A 26847-nucleotide genomic window follows, 5' to 3' on the forward strand; every position below is an offset into this window, starting at 1 on the left:
ATGCTAGGTGAAATGAGAAAATGATAAATATTGCATAGTTCCACTTACATGAAATATCTAGAATACACAAATTTGTAGAAACAGAAAATAGATTAGAGGTTTCCAAGAGTTGAGAATTAGATGGTGGTGATGGCTATATAACACTGTGGATGTAATTAGTGCCACTTAATTGTACACTTAAAATGGCAATTTTTATGTCATGTAGTTACTACAACTTCAAAAAACTTAATAATGTAATATGCCCAAACCCACTGAACTGTAAATGGGTGAGTTGTGTGGTATGTGGATTATATCTCCATAAAGCTGGGGTGTTTTTTTGTTTGTTTGTTTGTCTGCACGGAGTGGCATGCGGGATCTTAGCTCCTTAACCAAGAATCAAACCCGTGCCCCCTGCAGTGGAAGCGCAGAATCTTAACCACTGGACCGCCAGGGAATTCCCCCATAAAACTGTTTTTCATTTAAATATTTTTTAAATTTTTTATTGAAGTATAGTTGATTTACAATGTTGTGTTCATTACTGCTGTACAGCAAAGTGACTCAGTTATATGTATATATGTATATATACTATATATATATTCTTTAAAAAAATTCTTTTCTTTTTCATATACTTTTCCATTATGGTTTATTACAGGTTATTGAATATAGTTCCCTGTGCTATACAATAGAACCTTGTTGTTTATAAAGCCATTTTTTAAAAAGATCAAACAAAGACCGCAAAGTGGGTCCAGGGAGATGGTCTGGAGGGGAGGGTAGCCTGGAGGCCGTGACTGAGCATTGGGCTGGCGCTTTGCAGGCCCAGAGAGAAGGGAGGAGTGGCCAGATTGGAAAGGTGTTTGGGAAAGATGGGGAGCGCAGTGTGCTCTGGGTGCTCGTGGGATGTGAGTGACGAGTGTGCGTGACGAGGCTGGAGGACAAGTCCCTGCCTGACCTCTGCTGTGCCCCTCAGCTGCACCCTGTTAAATCATCTTACTCCTAATCTGATGTCTTTAAGAATTTTGGAATCTTGCAAGAAAATTAAACAATTCCATTTATTTTCCCCTCTGGTCCTCATACTTTGTGTGCCCCCAACAAAATGGAAGCCAGTTACTCCCCGCCCCCATTTCCCTCTCTGAAAATATTATACAATCAAATACCTAAACAATGGGGTACTAACCAGGACCAGCTACTGAATTCACTGGCCCAGTGCAAGATGAAAACGCATAGCTCCTTGTTGAAAAATTATCCCGAATTTCAAGATAGTGATAGCAGGGTATTAAACCCAGTGTGGGCTCTGAGCAGGGGGTCCTGAGTTACTACACAGGCCACATGCTCATGAAGCTGGCCCAGGCACTACCAGTATCTCCCGTCTCAGATATGGAAACTGACATCACGACCCTCACAGATCATCTGTGGCAGAATTTGAAGTCCTCTTAAACTGCAAAGGTACAGAAATCGGGATCAATGTCAACATGGAGTTAACTAAAAGTGTTCCTTTCTATGTGATGGCACCATTGGCCATCTTGCCCCTTCTCGCATGTGAGTTTGAGAAGTGCCTCTGTACCTGGAGCATTCATTCTGTGTGTAAGAGGCATCCTTGCAGGATACTGTAAATTACATACCTTGATTCCTGCCTTTTTCCCCCTTGCTTTTGAAGCAACTCTGTTCCTTCTTTCCAGCTCTAAGTTATATCTCTATTTTCCTCCTTCCTTGAGATCCTGGCTGTTTCCCTCCCCACATAGCCAAACCTGCTTTGGAGGATGTCTGTGTGCTGCGCACTTAAGCTCCAGGCTGAAGCTGTGCTCTCACTGGGCTATCAAAGTAAGGCTTTGGGGCTTTCAACAAAGATGGGCTGCAGCCGTTCTGAGAAGACATAAGCCATCATTTGTCAGCTGCAAAGAAACCAACCTTTCATCTCAGGATACTGAGGCCGAATGTTGTCCAGAGCTAAAAAGGCTTATTTTTAAAAAGCAACAAACGGTGGTTTGTTCATAGAGCTGGCACCAAAGAGCCACATCAATAGCAAAGAGCTGCTTGCTGAAGATTGTGAAAGCTGGGGATGCACTTGAGAGGCCGTGAGGGGAGTGTTTGGCCCAAAAGCCTATGGAAGGAAACCTTTAAGAATATGGGCTCAAAACTTGTGTCCATCCAAGGCCAAAGGCATCAAGTGCAATAGGCTGTACTCTGCCCCTGACAGACAGCCACTGACGGAGGCACTGGACCTCCCTGACTTTCATCTGCAAAATGAAAATGGTGGACTCAAAAGGTCCATTTTGGCTCTAAAAGCCCACAGCCTATTTAAATTAGATGTAGGACTTCAGGAAATTGGGCTAAATCTATACCGGTTCCAAGACATTCCTTAATGTTTTCTTAAATACATATTTTCATTTCTTTTTTGCTCTCAGTTTGTTTTTATGTTGTTCATATTTTTCTCTTTATAGAAGAAGAATGTAGCATGAGCAAACTTGGGGGGGATTCCTGAAGCATTGTGAATGATTGAATTCTGATTCTTGGGAGTTTTCAGCGTCAGCATTCCCAAGTATTCAAGGTGGTAAACACAGTTTCTGGAGGAGAGCATGACTCCATCCTGGAAGGAGCAGACACCATTTTCCCCTCTGAGGCTGGAAAGTGCTGTTCCCACAGAAGCCCTGGCAGTCCTGCTGCCAGTGACACAGCAAACACTGCAGGCAATCCAGCCTGCCCGGACCGCCCCTGAGAGCAGGGAAGTTTTCTCCAGAGATCACAACCCCCTACTCTTCCTACCTCGTTCTGTGCCATCAGAAGGGAAAATGTGCTGATGGAAGGATGTTCCATAGTTGGTTTGGGAGAAACACATCTAGCTCTGAACTACCAAGCTTGCCCTGCCAGATGACACAGCATGTGGCAGTGGGTAATTAATTGTATGGCCTCCATGGTCAGAGCTCAAAGGTTCGAATCCCAGCTCTGCCACTGTTGGTACTTGAGTTGTGGGTGGTGGAACAGTTTAGAGCGGACCTAGCTGAGAGGCAAGTCAGAGCAGAAGCCCCATACACGGTAATAAACAGAACCATCTCATGGCCTTAGTGTATTATTATTGCTTGAGCATAAGACAGTGTTTGCTTTCCATTCAAACCCCTAGGGATGTCTTCGTGATCAAATGCCCTTTGCCTTGTTAGGTAATGATGGAAATGTAAGAGTTTCCGACTTGTTCCTCTGGACGACAGTGGCCCTGGTGCCCTGTCAGGAAACTGGGCTGGGCTTTTTCACCAGAATTTTTTTTCTTTCTGTGAACTCTCCCTGACTCTGGTTTCTGAATACCCCTTTTTCTCCCCACCTCTGGCCCACTTTGTCAGCCTCCACCCTCTTCCTCTGCCCGGAAGCATCCCTGTCCCAGCCCTCTGTGACATACCGGAGTTCTTGGGATCTCCTTTGCCTACAAGATGCTGGTTGAATCTGACATCAGTTCTTCCAATCCTCAAAGGCCTGACATTATATAACCTTTCTTTTCTTTTAAAATTAGTTTTTACTGTGGTAAAATATACATAACATACAATGTAGCATCTTCACCATTTTTTTAACATCTTTATTGGAGTATAATTGCTTTACAATGGTGTGTTAGTTTCTGCTTTATAACAAAGTGAATCGGTTATACATCTACATATGTCCCCATATCTCTTCCCTCTTGCGTCTCCCTCCCTCCCTCCCACCCTTCCTATCCCACCCCTCCAGGTGTTCACAAAGCACCGAGCTGATCTCCCTGTGCTATGCGGCTGCTTCCCACTAGCTATCTATTTTACGTTTGGTAGTGTATATATGTCCATGCCACTCTCTCATTTGTCCCAGCTTACCCTTTCCCCTCCCCATATCCTCAAGTCCATTTTCGAGTAGGTCTGTGTCTTTATTCCTGTCTTGCCCCTAGGTTCTTCGTGACCATTTTTTTTTTTTAGATTCCATATATATGTGTTAGCATACGGTATTTTTCTCTTTCTGACTTACTTCACTCTGTATGACAGACTCTAGGTCCATCCACCTCACTACAAATAACTCAGTTTCGTTCCTTTTTATGGCTGAGTAATATTCCATTGTATATATGTGCCACATCTTCTTTATCCATTCATCTGTTTATGGACACTTAGGTTGCTTCCATGTCCTGGCTATTGTAAATAGAGCTGCAATGAACATTGGGGTACATGACTCTTTTTGAATTATGGTTTTCTCAGGGTATATGCCCAGTAGTGGGATTGCTGGGTCATATGGTAGTTCTATTTTTAGTTTTTTAAGGAACCTCCATATTTTTCTCCATAGTGGCTGTATCAATTTACATCCCCACCAACAGTGCAAGAAGGTTCCCTTTTCTCCACACCCTCTCCAGCATTTATTGTTTGTAGACTTTTTGATGATGGCCATTCTGACCGGTGCATCTTCACCATTTTTAAGTGGTGAATATACAGACCATATTGGCGCCTCTCATAACTGTGTCTCTCCGAAAAGGAAGAAAAGAGAAGGGTGGTCATGTATAAGCCAAGTCTGCTTCCCTTTGGTCAACAGTAGTAAAAATCCTTTAGCAAAAGCCTCAGTAGGGTGAGGGAGAGGCTGGAAGGGGGAGAACTGCTGCACAGGTGCTGGGAGAGGAGCAACCTGCAGCTTCAGACAGTACAGTTTCTGCAACCCACCAAGGAAAGGTACTAGGACCTGACAAGTGCGCCCTCTGTAGGTGAGAATCTTAATTTGTTTTAGGAATAATAACTGCGGTCCATGAATTTCATAAATCATTTTTTTATTGTGGTGAGACACACATAACCTAATATTTACCATTTCAACCATTTTTAAGTGCACAGTTTAATGGTATTCAGTACATTCACATTGTTGTACAACCATTACTTCCATCCATCTCCAGAACATTCTTCATCTTCAAAAACTGAAACTCTCTCCCCATTAAACAAGAACTCTCCATTCTCCTCTTTCTCTACGCCCTGGCAACCAACATTCTACCTTCTGTCTCTATGAATCTAACTACTCTAGGTCCCTCATCTAAGTGTAATCATAACAGCATTTGTCCTTTTGTGTCTGGCTTCTTTCACGGAGCCTGATATCTTCAAGTTTCATCCATGTTGTAGCATGTCACAGAATTTCCTTCCTTTTTAAGGCTAGATAATATTCCATTGCATGTATACACCACATTTTGTTTATGCATTTATCTTTGGAGGGACACTTGGGTTGCGTCCACGTTTTGGCTATTGTGAATGATACAGCTAGAAACCTGGGTAAACAAAAAAAGAAAACTTTAATTTAAATGATCATTCCCAAGGGAAAGATTAAAGCTACCAAAAAACAAAAAACAAAATTAAAGTCCATTAACAGGAATTCAGAACCAATGAAAGTGAATTCCATTTAAGGGTACAGAGCAGAGGTTCCCAGAGTTTCTCAGTTCATGGTGCCCTTATTGTCCCAGTGATTTTTTGCAGGGCCCCTAGGCCAAAAAAATTATTGAACTGTTAAAAATTTATTAAATAGCTAGATCCAAACAACTTAGCAAGTATTTATGTTCTAACAATTAATTAAGTAGCTATTTAGGGAAAATGTATATTATGTAAAAGAAAAAATATTTTTTATTTTATTCTTACATAACTGCAATTATTTACTAAGGGGTTTTGCACACCCATTAGGCACATCGCTATGTCTCCAACCTTGAAATCAGATTGGACATTGCCACCCTTATTTTCTGTTTCATGTAGATTTTGCTTGGTACTTGCTTTTTATTACAGTAACCACTGAAATCCCAGCTTTGTGAAGCTCTGACATCTTTGATAGAAAAATAGCACCAAAAAAAAAGAAGAAGAAGAGAAGAAGAAAGAAAGAAAAGTAGCACAGGGACTTCCCGGTGGCACAGTGGTTAAGAATCCGCCTGCCAATGCAGGGGGACATGGGTTTGATCCCTGGTGCGGGAAGATCCCACATGCCACGGAGCAGCTAAGCCCGTGTGCCACAACTACTGAGCCTGCACTGTAGAGCCTGCGAGCCACAAATACTGAGTCCGCGTGCCACAACTACTGAAGCCCTTGCACCTAGAGACCGTGCTCTGCAACAAGAGCAGCCACCGCAATGAGAGGCCCGTGCACTGCAGCAAAGAGTAGCCCCCGCTCGCCGCAACTAGAGAAAGCCCGCGTGCAGCATCGAAGACCCAACGCAGCCAAAAATAAGTAAATAAATAAATAAAAATTTAAAAAGAGAACACAATGTGACTGCAGAGGCAGAAAAAAAAAGAAAAATAGCACAATCTAATGTTGAAATTTTGAACTACCTTGAGTTCATGGTTTGCAATAGATGTCAGGAATTGCTGTATTTCCCTCAACTTATAAAAACCTTCCAATATGTGAGCTTCTTGCGGTACTCTGGGCAGTTTGGTGGCCAGTTTGGGAACTGCAAATCTAGACAATCCAAATATTATGAAGACCTTACTTTGTCAACAAGAACTGCATAAACTGTGTCTGGCTGACTCTCCAACTGACCTCATTTTTACCACTCTGGCCCCCCCTCCCTTGCAGACACAATGGCCCTTTTGCTGTTTCCTGAACTCTCTGATTACCTCGCTACCTCAGTGCCTTTGCATTAAATATCTATCTATCTATCTATCTATCTATCTATTTATTTATTTATTTATTTATTTGGTTGCGTCAGGTCATGTGTTGTGGCATGTGGATCTTTTCGTTGTAGCACGTGGGCGTCTCTCTAGTTGTGGCGCACAGGCTCCAGAGAGCCTGGTCTCAGTAGTTGCTACTCGGGCTTAGTTGCCCTGTGGCATGTGGGATCTTTGGGATCTTAGTTACCCAACCAGGGATCGAACCCTTGTCCTCTGCATTGGAAGGGGTATTCTTAATCGCTGGACCATCAGCGAAGTCCCCTCAGTGCCTTTGCATTTGCTGTAGCTCCTACTTGGAATGCTCTTCCCCCATGGGTTGCTGCCCTAACTCACTCAGGGCTGTCTGCTGGTCCCTGGATACACCAGTCACCACCCCCCCGCCCCAAGCCTTTACTCATTTCCAGAGCGCTCAAGTTGACCTGCCTACCATTCTGCACTTTCAGGGATGACATTCCCCACACAAAACCTCTTTGAAAATATAATTACATTTGGAATTAGTGGTCCAGGATTACTTCGATAGCAACAAAGTAAAATTGCAGTGTTGATGTAGTTAAAATGTTAACAAACACCAAAAAAGTAAACTGAATAATAAAGACTAAAGAAAGTAAAGGAAATAATGAAAATGCACAGAACTGTCATAATTTAAACTAACAAGCCAGGAATACTCTACGGTGGCAGTGGTACTTGGCTGCTGAGACCTCTAAATCCAAACTGTTCCTGGATGGGTGAAGAAACACCTCCCCCTCCGGAGGAAGGAACTGCGAAGTCTCACTGCCAAGAGGCTTGCATTCCAGGATGGGCGGGATTTGTGGATCAGCTTGGCAATGTACCACACCATCTTTTTCCCATTGATCTTTGGTGCCATCTTTTTTTTTTTCTTTTTTCTCATTAAACTTGTTTTAAGGGGTCTCAAAATTCTGTGCCAGATTTTTGGTCAAGTTGTTTCCATTAAAAAGTGCTGATTTTAAAAACTAATAACTTAAAACTGACACACACACACACACACACACACATACACATGTGCCAAACATTCTCTTTCCTTCTGAAGGTTTTTATGATACATTGATATTAGTAACCAGTTTAAATGACCAATTGAGACAAACAGTGCTGAGATCATTCTTTCACCACCGGTTAAGATGGGGGTGGCAGGTATAGGGGATCATATTAATTTAGCCTTCTGAGCTTTCTGGGCAGACTTGGTGACCTTGCTAGCTCCAGCAGCCTTCTTGGCCACTGTGTTGATGACATCCATAGCAACTGTGTGTCTCATGTCACGAACAGTAAACGACCCAAAGGGGGATCAGAGAAGCTCTCAACACACATGGGCTTATAGGAACCGTATCAACCATGGCAGCCTCACAAGATTTCAAGAATCTGGGGCCATCTTCTGGCTTCTTCTCAGAACGGCAATCAACCTCCTTCAGCTCAGCAAATTTGCAAGCAATGTGAGCTGGGTGACAATCCCACATGGGTGCATAGCCAGCACTGATTTGGCCTGGAGAGTTTAGGATAGTCTGGAAGTCAGCTGCTTCCATGGGTGGGTCATTTTTGCTGACCCCACCCACATTACCATGGTGAATATCTTTGACAGACACCTTTTTGATGTTGAAGCCCACATAATCCTCCGGAAGAGCTTCACTCAGAGCTTCATGGTGCATTTCATCAGACTCGGCTTCAATTATAACGTTGACTGGAGCCAAGGTGACCACCATGCTGGGGTTGAGAACACCCATCTCCACAGGGACAGCATCAATTCCGTCAATTTTGTAGATGTTCTGGAGGAGCAGACAAATGAGTTTGTCAGTTGGATGAGTTGGTGGCAGAACACAATCCAGAGCTTCAGGAGGTGTGGTTCCACTGGCATTGCCTTCTTTTTTTTTTTTTTTTAATGGTACGCGGGCCTCTCACTGTTGTGGCCTCTCCCGTTGCGGAGCACAGGCTCCGGACGCGCGGGCTCAGCGGCCATGGCTCACGGACCCAGCCGCTCCGCGGCATGTGGGATCTTCCCGGACCGGGGCACGAACCCGTGTCCCCTGCATCGGCAGGCGGACTCTCAACCACTGTGCCACCAGGGAAGCCCGGCGTTGCCTTCTTTATGGATGACTTTCCATGGCTCCAGCATGTTGTCACCATTCCAACCAGAATTGGTACAAATGCTACTGTGTCAGGGTTATAGCCAATTTTCTTAAGGTAGGTGCTGACTTCCTGAATGATTTCCTTGTATCTCTTTCCGGTAGGAATCCCTTTTGTTAACATCAACAATTAATTGCTTCACACCCAGTGTGTAAGCCAGGAGGGCACACTCATGGGTCTGCTTGTTCTTGGAACACTTGCTGCAAATTCACCAACACCATCAGCAACAATCAAGACAGCACAGTCTGGCTGAGAAGTGCCTGTGATCAGGTTTTTGTTAAAGTCTCTGTGTCCTGTGACATCAGTGATGGTCACATAATACTTGGTGGTCTTGAATTTCCACAGGGAGATATTGATGGTGATACAATATATCAATGGTGATGCCACACTTATGTTCCTCTTTCACTTTGTCCGAGACCCAGGCATCCTTGAATGAGCCCCTTCCCATCTCAGCAGCCTCCTTCTCAAATTTTTCAATGTTTTTTTTTTGTCAGTCCCACCATATTTGTAGATCAGATGGCCATTAATGGTAGACTTGCTTGAATCTAAGTGTCCAGTGATGACAATGTTGATATGAGTCTTTTCCTTTCCCATTTTGGCTTAGATTCAGCCGTGGGTTTCATAACAGCTGTGTTCTGGTGGAAAACCCGTTGTGAAAAAAGTAGTGCTACCTTTATCATATATCAAGCTCCTGTATATGCAAAGGTCTTTGTTTTCTTTTGAATAAAGTTTTAATTTTGGAATAATTCTAGATTTGCAGAAAAGTTGAAAAGAGGAATTCCATACACCCTCATCCAGTTTCATCTAGTATCCATATTTTTCATGCTTATGTGGTACTTTTGTTAAAACTAAGAAACCAACTTTGGTACATTGCTGTTAACTAAACTCCAGACTTTATTCGTATTTTACCAGCTTTTCCCCTAGTGTCCTTCTCCTGTCCCACGATCGAGTCCAAGGCATCACAGTGCATTTAGTTGTCATGTCTCCCCAGTCTCATCTGATCTTTGACAGTTTCCCAGTTTTTCCTTGTTTTTCATGATCTTGACAGTTTTAAAGAGTACAGATGATGTATTTTTTAGGCTCCCTCAATTTAGATTTGTCTGATGTCTTTCACATGATTGGGCTGGGGTTATGGGTTTGGGGAAGGATGCTATAGACGTGAAATGCCCTCCTCATCACATCATGTCAAGGGTACCTGATAGCAACAGCACTTACCACTGGTGATGTTAACCTTGATCACTTGGTTAAGGTAGTGTTTGTCATGTTTCTCCACTATAAAGTTATAATTTTTCCTTTTCCAGACTCTAATCTTTGGAAGTTGGTCACTAAGCCTACACTGGAGGAGGTGGGGAGGGAGTGTATGAACTAAGCTCCACCTCTTGGAGCAGGAAGTAACTACATATATTACTTGGATTACTTTTGTAAGAAGATTTGTAAGGAATCTTACCTTGCAAGAAAGATCTTCTCCCCATTTATTTATTTATACAATCATTTAATATCTGTATAGACATGTACATTTATTTTATACCTGGGATTATAATCCAATACTATGTTAATTATCTTGTCCCTCAAATTGTTCCACTGGGAATTATTTCAAGTTGGTTCCTGTGTCCCTTTGACATATCCTCCATTTTTTTGGGAAACATTTCTTACTTTCTGGTACTACAAGATGCTCAGGGCTTGTTTAATATGTGCTCTCTCCCAGCCTTAGAATTTGCCATTTCTCCAAAGCGTCCTGGTTCCTTTTATTTGGTAATGGTATTAGAAATCAAGATGTGGGCACTGGGTGCGCTCATTGCTACTGGGGTGTCACTGCTTCTAGGTTCTGTCAGTGAAAAGAGCTAGGAAATATATGCATGTGTACAAACCCAGGTATAATACATATCTATACTTATTTCTGTATCAATCTATCTCTGTTTATATTAAGTTAAATATGAGATCATAGTGATATCTCCAACTCTTATCAGTCCCACAGGGTTCATTCTAGCCTTACCTTGTTGTTTATGAGTAACTGCCCTCTTCAACAGTGAGAAACTGGACCCCCATCATTTTCCATCCATTTGCTTATTCATTTAACTCCAGGATGCATAAAAGCAGTTTCAGGGTTGTTAACCTATACCTCCATGACACAGGTCTGTTTTTGAGTCTATATTCTGTTACACTGGCCTATTTGTCTATTTTTTTTCCACTACCATTCTAATTTGACTATTATAATTTTAAGATACGTCTTCATGAATGATAAGGAAGTATTTTTGACTCAGCTACTCATAGGCCTTTATTTTTCCACGCAAATTTATCATGATTTTTTTTGTTTCTTAACTTTGACTGGAATGGAAATAATTTGTTTTATAGCTTAATTTAGGCAGAATTAACTAACAAATATACACTGTGAAGACATTCTTCCCTGAACATTGTATTGTCTATTTAGTCAGATCTTCTTTTACAATTTTCTCCTTAAAGATGTTGTGAAGTCATTTTAGTTTAATTCTGAAATAATTTACAGGTTTTTTTCCTTTGTGATGGTGTCTTGTTTTCTGCTACATTTTTAGTTATTGCTAGTGTAGAGGTAATGATACCAATTTTGGTAACTTGATCTTATATCTGACAACCTGGCTAAACTTTTATTTAGTTTGTATTTCTGTTGAATTTTATAAGTAGATGACGGTTTTGTCTGTTCTAATTCTTCCATATCTTGTTTCTTTGTCTTACCTTATCTCATTAACCAGGACCTCTAGTAATAGACAGCAGCATAGTGTGAATTCATCTGTGTCTTTCCTATTGTTCCCAGTCATAATTCAAATGCATTTAAAATCTTTCCATTATGTAAAATGGTTACTGTAGGTTTTAGGTACATATAATCTTTATTAAGTTAAAGAAGTTCCTTCTATTCCTAGTTTTATGTGAATTTAAAAAATCATGACTAGGTATTTTTTCAAATGCATTTTTCCATCTATTGAGATAATTTATTTTTCTCCTTTAATCCATTAATGTGGTGAATTACATAGACATGACATCAAACCATCCTTGTATTTCGTGTCTTTTTTTTTAAGTGCAGTGTTAGATTAGGTTAGTTAATATTTTATTTACATACATCTATGTCCATAAGTGAAATAAGCCCATCATTTTCTTACTTTGTATTATCTATAGTTAGTTTTCTATTTAAGGTTATATGAGCCTCATAAAAGATGTTGGGAATCTTTCCTTCTTTTTTGTTTTATGAAGCAAACTGAATAAGGTAGGGATTATCTGTTTCTTTTTTTTTTTTTTTTTTTTTTTTTTGCGTTATGCGGGCCTCTCACTGTTGTGGCCTCTCCCCTTGCGGAGCGCAGGCTCCGGACGCACAGGCTCAGCGGCCATGGCTCACGGGCCCAGCCGCTCCGCGGCATGTGGGATCCTCCCGGACCGGGGCACGAACCCGTGTCCCCTGCATCTGCAGGCGGACTCTCAACCACTGCGCCACCAGGGAAGCCCCTATCTGTTTCTTAAAAGATTGCAAGAACTTACCTGAAAATCACCGTACCTTGGGAAAGGTTTGGTTATCATATCATTTTATTTAGCAATTATTGGTCTATCCAAACTTTCTAGTGTTTTTTGTGTCAGTTTTGGGATTCTTACCCTTTTCCAGAAGGGTAATTTGTTAACTTCTTTTAGTTTTGAAAGTTTTTGTGAATAGTTGTTTCTAAATACATTTCTAAATATATTTAAATATTTACTATTAAAAATCTATGTTTGTATACTGTTTTCCCCCTTTACTCCTGTGTCTTGTTGTTTTGCAGTTTTTCTTTTTCCTTCCTCATTTATCTTGCCACAGGTTTGTTTACTTAATCTAAAAAACAAAAACAATCAGCTTTTGGTTTGTGAATGTTCTTTATTGTTTTTCTCATTTTCTTTATAACTGGTTTCTCTCCTTATCTTTGCTACTTTTTTCTTCTTACTTCTTTGGGTTGATTCTATTGTACTTTTTCCAATTTCTTGATTTGAATATGTATTATCAGTTCATTTGTTTTCAACCTTTTTTGCTTTCTGATAAATGTACTTAAAGCTATAAATTTTCCTCTAAGACCTGTGTCCCACAGACTAAGCAATGTAAAGTGTTCGTTTTATTGCATTCCAAGTCTTTCATAATTTCCCTAACGCTTCCCAATGATTACTTAGAAGTTTTGTTTTTGTTTTTCCTCTCCCAGGCCTATGGGATTTTTTTTTAATTACATGACTTTTTTTTTGGCTCTGTTGGGTCTTTGCTGCTGAACACGGGCTTTCTCTAGTTGTGGCGAACCCGGGGGTTACTGTTCGTTGCGGTGTGTAAGCATCTCATTGCGGTGGCTTCTCTTGATGTGGAGCACGGTCTCTAGGTGTAAGGGCTTCAGTAGTTGTGGCACATGGGTTCAGTAGTTGTGGCTCGCGGGCTCTAAAGTGCAGGCTCAGTAGTTGTGGCGCACGGGCTTAGTTGCTCTCCGGCATGTGGGATCTTCCCAGACCTGTGTCTGGAACGACAGGCACGAACCTGTGTCCCCTGCATTGGCAGGTGGATTCTTAACCACTGCGCCACCAGGGAAGCCCCTTATGGGATTTTTAAAATCCTATCCTCTTATTATCAAGTCAAACTTTATTGCCTGATGGTCAGAGAACATGGTCTGTATGATGTTGATTTTTTTTTTTGAAATTTATTAGGGCCTCCTTTGTGGCCTAGGAGGTAGTCAATTTTTATGACTATTCCCTGTTATTTAAGAAGAACATGTATTCTGTTTGTGTGTATAAAGTTCTCATACCAGCTATTAATTTGAATACATTGTTATTCAAATTTTCTATATTTTCTCATATTTCTGTCCAATGACTAAGATGTTAGACCAGTTTTCACAATAGCTTTGAAATTTATCATTGATATTTTAATCTCTTAACTGGGTATGGATTTTGCTACATTTCACTGTTCAAAGATTAGGGCCATCAACTCAATAACCTAGTATTTTTGAGCAGTTTGATCTGAGACCCTGGTCATCTACACAATACATATTTATTGTGGCTATGACTCTTATGGGAATTGTCCTAGTAGGATGAGTGTATACTTCCTGAATGGATTTGAAAGTATATTTTTAAACACGGGGGCATACCCCCCCAACTATAAAATATGGGATAATGGCTGGAATTCACAGGCAGATTCACGCAGAATGTTCAGAAGTTCTTTGCCTCCTGGCCCATGACCTGCCTGTTCGTACCCCAGCTCCAGCCCCCATTCAATGTCACAGTGACTAAAATGCAACTACTAGAAATTCATTGGGGGAGATGTGATCTCCAAATGCCCTCTTTTAAAGTGTAAAAATATTCATGGGTTGGCTGCAAGTTGATATCATTCTCCAACACCTCATGGTAAATTCACCAAATTTCTCTATTTTCTGATAGCTAGCTAAAAACAGCTTTCGTAAGGAAACAGGTTAAGGAGAAAGTGTGGGGAAGAAGGGGGACTTAGCATAGGGAGGGAGGCAGAAAAATGAATAATTCTGGAGGAAGCATTGTCCTGGGATATAAGTTCTGGGAAAGCTGCAACAACTGGGGCCTTGGGAAGATGGGGGCACAAAGAAGGTGCTGTGTGTGCATGTGTGGGGAGGTGAGCAGAGTGGACTTGGGGAAATTTAAGAAGACAAGCATCATCTATGTCATGATTTTTATCGACTGGCCTCACACTTTGGCTAGTTCCATATTGGACAAGAGGGGAACATTTTCTGCTTTTCTTCAACTTTGTCTCAGAGGAGAAAAAAAAGACAAATATGATGCTTCCGTTTTCTTCTCTGCTTTACTATCATTTTGGTAAGAAACTCACAACCGCCTAGCCTGGATCATACTAATGTGATGTATCTATTGCTCAAATAATTCATTTGATAATTATTACATGGCCTTGTAGCATCTCATATCATCTCAGGTTCTTGGTTAAGTTCTTTACTGTGATTGAACTTATCAGGTTATTACAATGATACTTGTCATCCTAGTGATACTGTAAATCTCTTGAGGGTAAGTCTACCATGTAATACTTTTTGGAATCTATTATGGCTGGTTGTATAATGCAATGCACATAGTAAATATTGCTGTAGGTTTACTTATCTCTTCTAGACACTATCTTTCACTGGAGTTCATAGTGACTGTTTTTGAAAGAATGCTTCATTCTTCCCACTGCTAAACAAGCAGATAATGGAAGAGTTTTGATCTCAGGTAAGTGTCATACTAAAACATTTGTCACTAAAAAGACTAAAGCTTGTATCAGAATAGAGAAAGGAATTCCATACCTCTCCTCTCTATAATGTGATTGCATTAACAAGCGTTTAACCAGATGAAATAATGCAGGGTAAACTCTCAGCTTGTGTACAATATATCATTCTCACATCCTGAGAGTCTGTGATAAGCATGCTTTAATATGAACTTGGTACAGTCTTTGATTGAGCTTCTCCTTTTATCCATTTCCAGAACTTGAACTTAACCTTGTAAGATTGAAATGGGAATAAATAAACACACTCACTTAACAGATGTGAATGAGAAATATGGCCAGTGGAGATGAACTGGTTGGCTATTAGAGGCTGGACTCTTCCCTTGGCTAATTCACCACAGTCCAAGGGCGAGTTCATAAGCTTGTAGATTTGAAAACCTGCATCCTGAGGCTTTTTGCCAGCATACTTAGTCAACTTGCCTTTTAGGATAGATTGACATTAACGAAGCTCAAGACCCAGGTCTCTGTATTCATTCATATAGACACTTATTTATTTTTTTGACTGCGTTGGGTCTTCGTTGCTGCATGTGGGCTTTCTCTAGTTGCAGCGAGCGGGGGCTACTCTTCATTGTGGTGCACAGGCTTCTCATTGCGGTGGCTTCTCTTGTTGTGGAGCACGGACTCTAGGCGCACGGGTTCAGTAGTTGTGGCGCACAGGCTTAGTTGCTCCACGGCATGTGGGATCTTCTCGGGCTCAAACCTGTGTCCCCTGCATTGGCAGGCTGATTCTTAACGACTTCGCCACCGGGGAAGTCCCCTGTTTCTTTGTTTTTAAATTGGGGTTAGGACACACGGGGTGAGTGGTCCACCACTTATCAGCTGGGTAGTACTGCCAAGTTCTCCCACTCTCTCTGTCTTTATTTGCCCAAGGCCACACAGGCAGAAACTGAATCGTTTTTGACTGTTTCCTACCTCTCCCTGCTGTCGCTTTGGTCAGGTCCACCCTGGTTGAAAACAAACTTGGTGGTTGGCAATTAACCACAGAAGAGAACCCGTGTGGACAACTAGTCAGAATTAAGTTCGTCTTTGCTAACAAGAGTATTGCCCTTTACAGCCTGAATTTTGGGCATATCCCCTTCTCTTAGTACCGCTGCAAGAGCTCAGATCTTTTCAGGCCACTCCCTCTGACCTGCCTACAAGGTAGACATTTCCACAGGCACAATAGTCTTGTCAGGTGAGGGACTCAGGGTCAAGCCCATAGATTTTTTCTATAAGAGACTCTGAAACTCCAACAGGCCACAAAAAAAAAACATGTTCCCAGATGCTCACTACAGATCTGCTTACAGAACACAGGAGGGTGCTTCCTGAAACTAAAGGACAAGCTGACAGACAATTCCTGCAATCACCAAATTACTCATCTAATGGTTCATGATTTATTTGAACACATAACCAAGTATTGATGAAGTTGTATTAAAAAAATGCACCAGCCTGTTTTTACTTATTTATGCCTCCATTTTATTTCAGAACATTTAATGTGACTCTCAAGCCAATTAATAACATCTTACAAAAACACACAGTACTTTTTTTCCCGTCAGAGCAGTTTTTCATGCATTGCATCATTTTCTCCACTCAGGACAGCTGGCTTTGCTGTCTCCATTTTAATGATGGTGGCTTAGATGTCGAGACCGATGTGCTATCCACGAAGGGTTTTCACAGACGTTACTTCATTTGATCCTTTCCTCCCACCCTGCACGGCCGGAAGGGTGCCCGTCCTCCCATTAGTTAGGGGGAAGTGGAGGTCACTCTGGGGCGACATGCCACCAAACAAGCTGGTCTTGGTCCGAGATGTGAGATACGCTAGGGGTCAGGGTTAGGGGAGTCCACACGACTTCGGACCGGGTGTCTGACCAAGGACCTCCCCGCAGAAGCCCGCCTGGCATTTAGCCAGGGGCATCCACCCTCCCGGCCAACCCGCAGGGCCTCGAATAGGCAAAGCATCGAATCCCGCTGCATGTCAATCAAGTTCAAAAGGCTTCATCAGAGCGCCCTCAGGTCAAGAACTGATCTGACTGTGCTGCTACCCGTCAGGTAGCAGCTCGGGCCCTCCGGGAGTGAAGGACCTGGGGGTTCTTCCTTCCAAGAACGCTCGAGAAGGCCGCCGATGGGCCTCTCCCCGCCGCGGCCGAGCGGGGGTGTCGTGGAGTGTCAGTTTGCCCCGAGTCGCCAGCAAGCCAGCTGGACCATTAGCACCAAGGGGGAACCCAAGACGCCGGGCTCCCGCACCTTCACTACCTGCTTCCCGTCGGACCGCCCTTCTCAGAGGTCCCGCCCCTTCCGCCGACCTCCCTCCGGAGGTCCTTCCTCTTCCGCCAGCCCCGCCCCTTTCAGCCCACGTGTTAGTCCGAGACACGCGTTGGTTCTCCGCGCGTGTCCTGTTGTCAGGCCCCCGGGTGTGTGGATCCCGGCGCGCCCCCGCCCTCTCGGCCATGGGGGGCCCCAAGAGGAAGGCCCCGGGCGGCCAGGACGGTGCGGCTCCCCCAGCGGGCGCAGCCAAGCGGGCCCGCACCGAAGAGCTCACGGGCGTGCGCTTCAAGGCTCAGCTGAGGGACCCGCAGGGCACTGGGCCGGGTGAGTGTGGGGCTCGGGGAAGAGAGTGCGAGCGTGCGGGGCTGTCTCCCGGCTTCGGTCTGGGTGGGGCCTCCGTGTGCAGACACAGCCGCTCCTTTTCTGCAGAGACCAGTCTCCCGATTTGCAGTCGGGAAACGGAGACCCGGGTGCTTTCGAGTCCAGGGCCCCGACTTGCTTGATTGTGACAGTTCCCTGCGACTGTATGCTTCCCTTTCCTGGGCAGCATCCCTCAGCAAGCTCTAAAATTCTTTACTGCAACTGCTAGGAAAGTGAATAACTGTACTACTCATTCACACAACAAATTATTTGTCGAGTCCTGTCTGTGAGTCATCTCGGGGCTGTTCAGTGAGCAGGTTTCCTACTACCGTGGCTGTCAGCTTTGTTTTCCGTAGCTCTGATTCTCCAGCGCTCACAATGACCCGATAACAGGTAATAAGCTATCACATGAAGCCACCACAGGACTTGTCAGTTGACCCGGATTAGACTAGTGACTGATACGAAGCAGATTCTATAATTTCACTTTTTGAAAAGTGTGACCACCCGTCACAACTCCTGGTAATCCATTAGAAAGTATTTAGTTTACAAGGACGAAACACAATTGAATATGCTAGTATGTGGAAACACGGGCACTGTGTCAAAATGAAACAGTGACAGTGTTTCTCTCAACTGAAAAATTATTAAGTTAATGGCCAGAATCTCCTCAGTTTCCAGTTTGTCGTCCACAGATTTTGTTTTTAGATGTTTGATACCTGCAACTGCTAGCCAGTGCTAGGAAGATGATACCTGCTGTAGCACAGAATTATACATTTCATACATTCATTTGTTCATGATTTACAAGGGGTTGTTATTTGCTAGGGTAGAGATAAAATGGTGAGTAAGAATCACGTGGGCCCTGCCACCGTGAAGCTTATGAATAATCAGGTGGAAAGGCAGATATCAATCCGTAAAATCACGTACAGACTGTTCCAGCACAAGTCCTCTAAAAGACAGGGATAGGAAACTTTCTGGTGGAAGAAAGAGCATGTTTAATTATTTGAAGGATTGTAACCGTAGACACGTTCGTGGTTTTGCCCAGAGCTCTGTACTTCTGGGCACTGCATTTGAACTGGTTGCAGAAGGAAACCAGGGTTGACAGGTGCTGGGTGCAGATGAAGGAGGTGGGAGGTGTGGCAGGGCTGAAGGCAGTGGGTGAAGGTGGGAATCCCTTGTGTGAGGCTCTGTTGGATTTGTGTTTGAATCTGGTCTCGGATTCTCCCTCCCTTTTGATATGTTCTCGTAACTTTCTGTGATAGGATCACCTCACTGGACCATCAGAGAAGTGGATTTGATCAATGTTAGGGGGTTTTGTTTTCATCCAGCTTTTAGGGAAGGTTTTTTTTCTGTTGTGTTTTGTTTTGTTTTTCCAGCTTCATTGAGATATTATTAACATACAGCATATGTAAGTTTCAGGTGTACAATGTGGTGATTTCATGCACATGTACAGCGTGAAATCATTACCCAAATAAGGTTAGTCAACACTTCCATCCCCTCATGTAATGACCACTTTTTCTGTGGTGACAGCATTTAAGATCTACTCTCTTAATAACTTGGAAGTATATGATACAGTATTGTTAACTATAGTCAAGTTCCTTGGAACTTATGCGTCTTAGAGCTATAAGTTTATACCCTTTGACCAACATCTCCTCATTTTACCCATCCCCCAGTCCCTGGCAACATCCATTCTACTCTCTGCTTCTATGAGTTTGGCTTTTTTAGATTCCACATATAACTGAGAACATACAGTATTCGTCTTTCCCTGTCTGACTTATTTCACTTAATGCCATCAAGGTCCATGCATGTTGTCTCAAAAGGCAGTTTCCTTCTTTTTTAAAGGCTGCATAATATTCCATTGTGTATATTTCTGTATATAGGTCTAGATATACCACATTTTCTTTATCCGTTATAGTCCCTTCATGGTGGTGGGGGAGGGGTGGGTAGGAGGGGAGAGCAGGGTTAGATTGATAAAGGCCCAGAGGGTGCTCAGGAGTGGATGGGTATCGACATCAGGGAGGATACCTGCATCCGGAAGCGTTCTGCTCTAAACCAGTGCCCTTGAAAGATGTTGCCTGTGACTTAGTGGTGCTGGAGGAAAGACCGTGTCCTAACTCTTGATCTCCCCGTCTCCTCCCTGCTACTCTGTTCTCCCATCTCAGTCAGTGGCACTTCCAGTCACCTGGATGTTCCTGCTGAAATCTCCCTCTGTTGCAGTAGCGGCTGAGATTGTTTCTAGACTGTCCTTGTTCACATTTGATCCTACCTCTCATTTCAGCCTTGGAAGCGTTTGTTTCTGCGGCCAAGAAGCTGCCACGAGAAGATGTGTATGATGTCGTGGAGGGGTACATAAAGATTTCTGTTGAGTGTGCAGAGATTTTCCAGCTCCTGAGTGGGGAGAAGCACCCTGAAAGTGAAGTATGCTATTTCTTACCTGGCCTGATGGAGAGAAGAAGAAGTTAATGCCACTGTTGTGTTAAGCTTGATGAAGAGAAATGTGATATAAATTTCTAAGACATTACCAGCTTTCTACAGAAAATGATGCTCTGTGCCTGTGCTGTAGGGATACGTTCATTTTTGCATTATAACCTTTGAAAGCATTTTAGTGGAAAATAGTAACTTGTTATTGGTGCATAATACCAGAAGGAAAGATCATAGATTCTTAATCTAAATCCACTTAGTCTCACCATGGTTTGCTTTAACAGAAGGGAAATAGGTAAAGACTGTGTGTCACAGGTACACACATATATTGAGCTGACTGTTGTTTTCTGGTTCCAAAGAGGTTCAAAATTTGGGATATTTATGAACCTGTTGAAATCTCAGGATTATTGCCATAAGGCTGTAGACCTGAATATCCCCAAAGCAGTGAGGCTGAATCAATAGCAGAAATTTCTCTTTTAATTTCATTTGGTTTAATTGTAAGCAAGCTTATCTCTATTTAGCTAGACAATTGGAACAAGGCTAATTCCAGAGCCTGGGGCCTGGCAGATCCCTGTGTTTGGCTTGGGATGTGGGTAGGCGTCATCCTGCAAGTTGAAGGTTTTAAACCTGCAGGTGGCTGTGGCTAAGACGAGAGGAAAACATACGTAGAAGAGGAAAAGAAAGGAGGTGGTTCGTAACCACCTCAGTTCTGTCTTTGCAGATGCTTTTAATATTTCAAGTTTTCGAGGCCATATTATTGCGGACAGCCAGTGACCTTTCCCATTTTCATGTGGTGGGAACCAACATCGTGAAAAAGCTAATGAATAACCACATGAAGCTCATCTGTGAGTCCCTGTACGCTTCGGGTTACAGGTAAGTTGCCCGCCTTTCCGTGGCAGGACTGGCCTTGGGCTTGGTCTGCCTTCAGCGCCCCACAAGTGCCCGTGACCTTTCCTCCACTCCCAAACAGCGCGGAGCAGTTTCCGAGGCCGTCAGGACCATGGCTCTGCCCCTCGTCCTGTTGACCGGCCCCTCACCGAACCCTCTGCCACCAGGTGTCCCTCTCCTCCTGCCCTGCTGCTCTCTCTCCTGTCTCGGGAGCACTTCAGACCTCCTCCAAGCTGCCTGTCCTTTTGTGCCGACAGCTCTTCCCCGAGGTCCTCACGAGCACCCTCCCTCTCTGCCTTCAGGGCTTTGCAGAGGTGTCATCTCAGGGAGGCCCTCTCTGGCCGCCGCATCCACGGCTATACGTGTGACGTAATATCCATATCCATGTCTTGACTCGCTGTCTCCCTCCCCTAGAACTCAGGGTACCTGCAGGTGGAGGCCTTGACCGTCCTGTAAAACGCCATCCTCCCAGCACCTAAACGGTGCCTAGTATGTAGTAGGTGCTCCGTAACGGTGAATTTTGGGTAACTGCAGGATGGGAAGGCAGCCAGGAGCTCGCATTTGGAGATGCCCGCCGTGCAGAAGTGTTCCTCATGCCCTGCAACGGCAGGGGTGGTGTGGGTCCAGATTCATGACCATTTACTGGACACAGACGCGGCCATCTTCTTCTGACCTTGCCTTCTGTGTTCTTGGATCCTACTCAAGCTCAGATTTTTAGCTTTCTTTGAAGATTTCCTGAGGGTTTTTTTTTTTTTAAAGAAAGAGCATGCCTGCATGTCTCCCTCCTTCCGTTTTCTGGTTTGGGGGTAGCAGACCACACAGCCAGGTGTGCAGCTGCTTCTCGGGGGGTGGCTTTGTGTTTCTGCTGTCCTGACACTCCTGGTTTCCTTCTTGTCTCTGCACAGGATGGCTCGAGCCTGCCTGAACCTGATGGCCGCCATGGTGACCCAGGGTCCCGAGGCTGCCAGGGACGTCTGCAGCCATTTCGATTTGAATAAAAAGACCTTGTACACGCTGGTGACCAAGAGGGATTCAAAGGTAGGAGTGCCGAGCGTCCTTTCCCTTTGAGGGGGCCAAAGTGTTTCACATGTCCTCCTCTCTCTGGCCTCGGTCCTCACGTAGATGGGGCGGGAGGTCCCTTTGTGGAAAGACGTGTGCCTCGGCGGCCGCTGGAGCCTATAAAGAAGGGAGGCCTCACTGCTGGCTGGTGGTGAGGGTCCGGTCGCCTGCAGAGCCCGAGTGGCAGGGACGTCTGAGGCCAGCTTCTCTGGGGGCTCAGCATCGCAGTGCCTTCCTGGCCTGTGAGGGTGATGTAGCTTGTGAGCGTCTTCACAGAGCAGCGGAGACGGTCTCCACGTGCCTCGTGGTGAGGCCCTGGTGGTGGCCTCGTCCTCCCGTGCGGGTTCCGTCCACTTTGCAGAAAAGCCTTGGGAGGCCAAGCCAGTGACCTCATCAAAGAGGACGTTTATGGCTTTTTACTCTGTTTCTTGCGCCTCCCAGTTATAAGTCTTATAATGAGTAGGGGCTGTCTTGTGCCAAAGAGAATTAGAAGTGTAAATGCTTGGTTTTCAGGAGAGCTGTTAAAAAAAAAAAAGTTTCCTGGTGGCTTCAGAAGTTTCACTTGGGTTCGGAAAGGTTCTTGAGGAAAAAGTATGAGTTTCAGGCCTCATAGGCTGGAGCAAGGGCGCCCTCCTGACACGTGTGCCGGCTGCGGGCTGCCGAAGCACCTGTTCCCGTTTGTGTGTCCACTCTCCCTGCTGGTGCCCCGGTGGCAGTGCCACAGCCGCCCGGGCTCCGTGCCCCACGCCCCCTTCCTGAGCACCGGGACCAGGCCACAGAGGCCCACCCCTGTCTGCCCGGGTGGAGGAGCCACGTTAGAATAAGTGACTTCTGCAGCCAGGCGTCACCTCGTTCTCCAGCGCTTCCCGGGAGTTAAGAGTTTCTGCGTTGCCAGGTAGTAGACTGAAGGTTAATCATGGGAACAGCAGTGTTGAGGGTTTTCCTCGGTTATGAGTAAGGTTTTCTCTGAGGAGAAAATTCCAGGTCTTAGTGTTTCATGGATACTACGATTAATGTGTCAGAAGTTCCATTTAATGAGTGCTGGCTCCTGGCGTCTTAAGTGTGTGTCTAATAAAAGGAATGTGTGTCCTGTTTGCATGCCAGGGCAGATGTCATGGCTCTTTGGTCTTCCCTGGCAATCAGCCTGGCAGTAATTACCTGTCAGAATCCCTTCCCTTTCCCACCCCGTGTCTTGACCTCAGCCAGCTCAGCCATCTAAGTAAAGTACATGTCAGTGGACAGGCCAGTCGCCAGGACCCAGTGTGGGAAAACCCAAGCTGGGCTTCCAGGCCCGGATCCAGCTGCAGGACGGCACACGTGCTGCTTCATCTCAGGGCCTCGCACGTTATTTGACATCTCTCTTGATCTGTAAAACGGGAGTTGTTGTTCAAATGAAAGTGTTTTTACTTTCTTTAATCATCTGTATCAAGTATCTTAAATACTCTGTATATTGTAGGAAATGGTTTCTAGACATTAAAAATTTTTTCTAGTATGAGAAACATCAGGGCCATTCAAAAATAGAGAACGGCACAATGAATTCCCACGTACCTGTCGTCCAGCTTCGAACCCCGTCACCCCTCCCACCTTTTGGGCTGTTTCGGGGCGGTCTTTTACAGCACATCCCACATATATTTCACCGTCAGTATTTCAGTGTGTATCTCTAACAGAAAGAACATTTTAGAAAACAAAACCATGGTGCCATCATTGTACACCATTAATAATTTCTCAACATCATCTAATGCCCAGGGTGGCCTCAGCTTTTCCCCGACTGTCTCAGAAACGTCTTTACACTTCGTGGTTCAAATCAGGGTCCAAACAAGAGCTGCACGTTGTGTTGGTTGATACCTTTCTTAAATCTCTTCATTGCTTTGAGTTTTCTGCCTCTCCCCCACCTTTTTTTTTTTTTTTAAATGCCATTTAGTTATTGAAGAAGCTGGGAGATAAATTTTTTTGAGTGTTTTTAACATTTCAGAGGGACTTATTAAAGCTTCATGAAGAAAGAGGATTATGAATATTTTTTCATCCAAAGAAAGCACTGTTAAAAATCCTGTGCCAAAGAACAGTTTTACCAAATATGTGTTGGTCTATTTTAGACAGTGTTTTGCAGAACAAGCCGTAGAGTTCAGGATGTTTTCCTCCTGGGATAATAACCCTGTGAATTCACAGGGCGGGAATGAAGAGTAGGCGTGTGGCCTTCTTGCCTCTGATGGAGTTCGCTGGAGGTGGAAGGTGGGGCTCCGGGGCAGTGAGGGGCTGTGGTCAGGTGGAGAGGCCTGGTGGTGGCTGCTGGAGAGGGGCAGGGGCTATGTCTCGGGGGTTTTGTTCTCCACAATGTCAGGAATCTGAAATTTGGGGTGCTCTGGGATATACAAGATGGATGCCAGCAGATGAGGGCTAACCTCTGTTTCAGTTCAGAATCCATTGCTGGAGGCACCCCTGAGAGGATCTGGTCCAACTCTGCTGTGTTTGCGCAGGATAGAAAGACCTGCAAGGACAGGTTGGGGCCAACATTCCAGGGCCCTGACTCCCAATACTTCAGTGGAGGAAAAAAACCCTAAAACTTGTGGAACCTTTGCTACTCTCTGGGAAAGGATAAAACCTAATTTAATTTTATAAGGCAAGTGTTAGCATTTTGCCAGAATTCTTTTGAAATGTAAGGTGTACGTAGACCAGGATAACAAGTTAACTGTGCTTGAATTAGGTGACACGTTTGTTTGAACGGTGAGACGTCTGGCTGGCTTGGGAGCGGTTGTTACTTTAAGCTTCCTGAGGACAGGGGCAGTATCTGAGTCACCTTTGCATCCTCTCAGCCTGAGTTTATGGCATCTTGAGTGTAATTGGTGTTTTATTAACATCGAGTTCGTGAATGAAGCACTGGAGCGTCGCTGACAGTCTGAGGAGTGCAGCTCACTTTCAAGACTTCAGCCATCATTGTACCCAAACCCATATTGTGAAGAGGCCCACAGGGTGGTCCCCAGAACAAGAGGGTAGTTTGGGGCTCTTAGTGTATTTGGAATAAAGCAGCATTGATCTTGTGAGGTCTTGCTGACGTGTGTTCTGTGCTGTGGATGGAGATAAACTCCCATCAGTACAAGGAACAAGCGAGGCCTCCGCCCAGATGTCACAGACCAGGGCTCGGGTGCTCGTTCTTTTCTCCAGAAAACATATCCAATAAAACAAGACAGAATTCATTAAGTACATAGAGGCCTAAATGGTGCCAACTGCGGTCCTTGCACCCTGAGAAAAAGTGGAACGAAGATGCCATGGGACCCCCGAGAAGAAGGAACTTCTCTGTAGGCAGATGTGAAGCTGGGCATGAAGCAGTGTGTTTGTATGGATATTTCATATCATTCCAGTTCCAGTACTTACTCACGTAGTAGTTATGTAACCTTAAGCAAGGTTTTTAAAACCTCAGTTTCCCCATCTGTAAAATGGGTATTGTGGGCATCTGTACCTCAGATCGTTATAAGGAGTAAATGAGATAACAGATATGTAGCGTCTGACATAGTGTCTGGCACATAGTAAGTGCTCAGTGAATGTTATTGATATCATCACCACCATCATCACCGCCATCACCATCATCACCGCCATCACCATCATCACCATCATCACCATCATCACCATCATCACTATCATCACCATCATCATCACCATCATCACTACTGCCCCCACCTCTGCTGCCACTACTAAGTGGAATGGGACTCTTGGAAGGCGGAGACTCCTTAATTTTTTCAGGCAATGATTTTTCAGGGCAATGATTCTCCATGATGTTCACTTACTTCTTGTCATCAAGTTAAAGTACCTTTGGAATAACTGAAATAGGGAAAAGTTTTCGGTGTAAGCAGTGGAGGATCTGAGCATATGTGCTAGTTCTGGTCCAACTGACGAGACCTGCATGATCCTATGCTGTGGGTTCTTTGGATGTAAAAAAGGAATGTGAGACACGGGTTTGTCTTAACGTTACTGGGAGGGAAAACTGATCAGGTGGCCCTAGTGGTTTCCCCTGAGGCGTTGGCTGTTGGTCATGGCCTTTGGGCCCTCACTGAGGATGCTCTCCCGGGTAATGGCTGATGCCTGCGGGACGGTGCAGATTGCAGTCCTGGGAAGGCCGTGGTGGGTTTGTAATCAGACAGCATCTGTACTTGGGTGTCTGATGTAAATTTATAATGTAAAAGCCAGACGTCACCTCATTGATGTCTCATCAGAGTCAGCACTAGCCTTTCCATTATCTCTGGGTTTTCAAAAACATAGATGTATGATTTCATTACACAAGAGTAGGTCATATCTGGACAGGCTGAGAGTCTTCTGCTGTATACCGAAGTGGTCCATGAACTAAAAGTGTATATATATCACAGTCGGGGAAGGGGAGACCTAGACTTCTGTATTTAGAGAGAGTTGGGAAGAGAGGGAGAAAGAGTAGAAGATTGAGGGGAAAGGGCAAAGGAAAAAACCCTTTGTTTACATAAAGAGATGACCGGTGGTTTTAGACTTAGACCCGCTAAGGGCACAAGCCCGGCAGGCCTCTGTGATACTGGGACGGGCGGGGCGTGCCTGCTGCGTGTCCCTGCTTCCCGGGGCAGGGGGTGGAGTGGGGTGGGGTGTGGATACGCACATGACACGCGGGTCTCCTTTGCCCCCAGGGAGTGCGTGACGTCCGGCTGGCCTACATTCAGTTCGCTCTTTCCTTCTTGATCACAGGCCATGACAGCACGATCGCACAAGTGCTGGAGTTGAAAGGTAGGTGCGTCCCTTTGTCTCGGGGCACAGCCTGCTCGTGATTGTTTTGAAAAACCTACCAGAGAGCATTTTGCAGGTTAATAAAAGTCTGCAGCCTTTGCAGCTGCCCTGTACACTGGGGTAAGGCGTGTGTGTGGCGCAAGACTTTGGTCAGTGCGGTTTT

At 44.5% G+C, this 26847-nt stretch overlaps 1 protein-coding gene and 1 pseudogene across 3 annotated transcripts in view; one reads left to right on the forward strand and one right to left on the reverse strand.

Annotated features, from left to right (window-relative positions):
- Window positions 1-7331: 7331 nt before the first annotated feature.
- Window positions 7332-9322, reverse strand: LOC308617803 (elongation factor 1-alpha 1-like; annotated as a pseudogene). Its single transcript has 2 exons — window positions 8657-9322; window positions 7332-8486 (listed from the first exon to the last, which is right to left on the reverse strand). The product of its transcript is annotated as an elongation factor 1-alpha 1-like (transcript).
- A 7999-nt stretch (window positions 9323-17321) lies between these two features.
- URB1 (URB1 ribosome biogenesis homolog) overlaps window positions 17322-26847 on the forward strand; it is a 66912-nt gene continuing 57386 nt past the window's right edge. For both annotated transcript variants that reach the window (XM_081234229.1, XM_081234230.1), the window contains exons 1-5: window positions 17322-17549; window positions 19858-19997; window positions 20722-20873; window positions 21794-21926; window positions 26588-26684. In XM_081234229.1, coding sequence (XP_081090355.1) covers window positions 17408-17549; window positions 19858-19997; window positions 20722-20873; window positions 21794-21926; window positions 26588-26684 — 664 coding nt within the window. In that variant the 5' untranslated portion in view covers window positions 17322-17407. The remainder of the gene's footprint in view (window positions 17550-19857; window positions 19998-20721; window positions 20874-21793; window positions 21927-26587; window positions 26685-26847) is intronic.

This window comes from Mesoplodon bidens, assembly GCF_964165515.1.
Source record: "Mesoplodon bidens genome assembly, chromosome: 5".
In the NCBI taxonomy this organism is placed as follows: Eukaryota; Metazoa; Chordata; class Mammalia; order Artiodactyla; family Ziphiidae; genus Mesoplodon; species Mesoplodon bidens.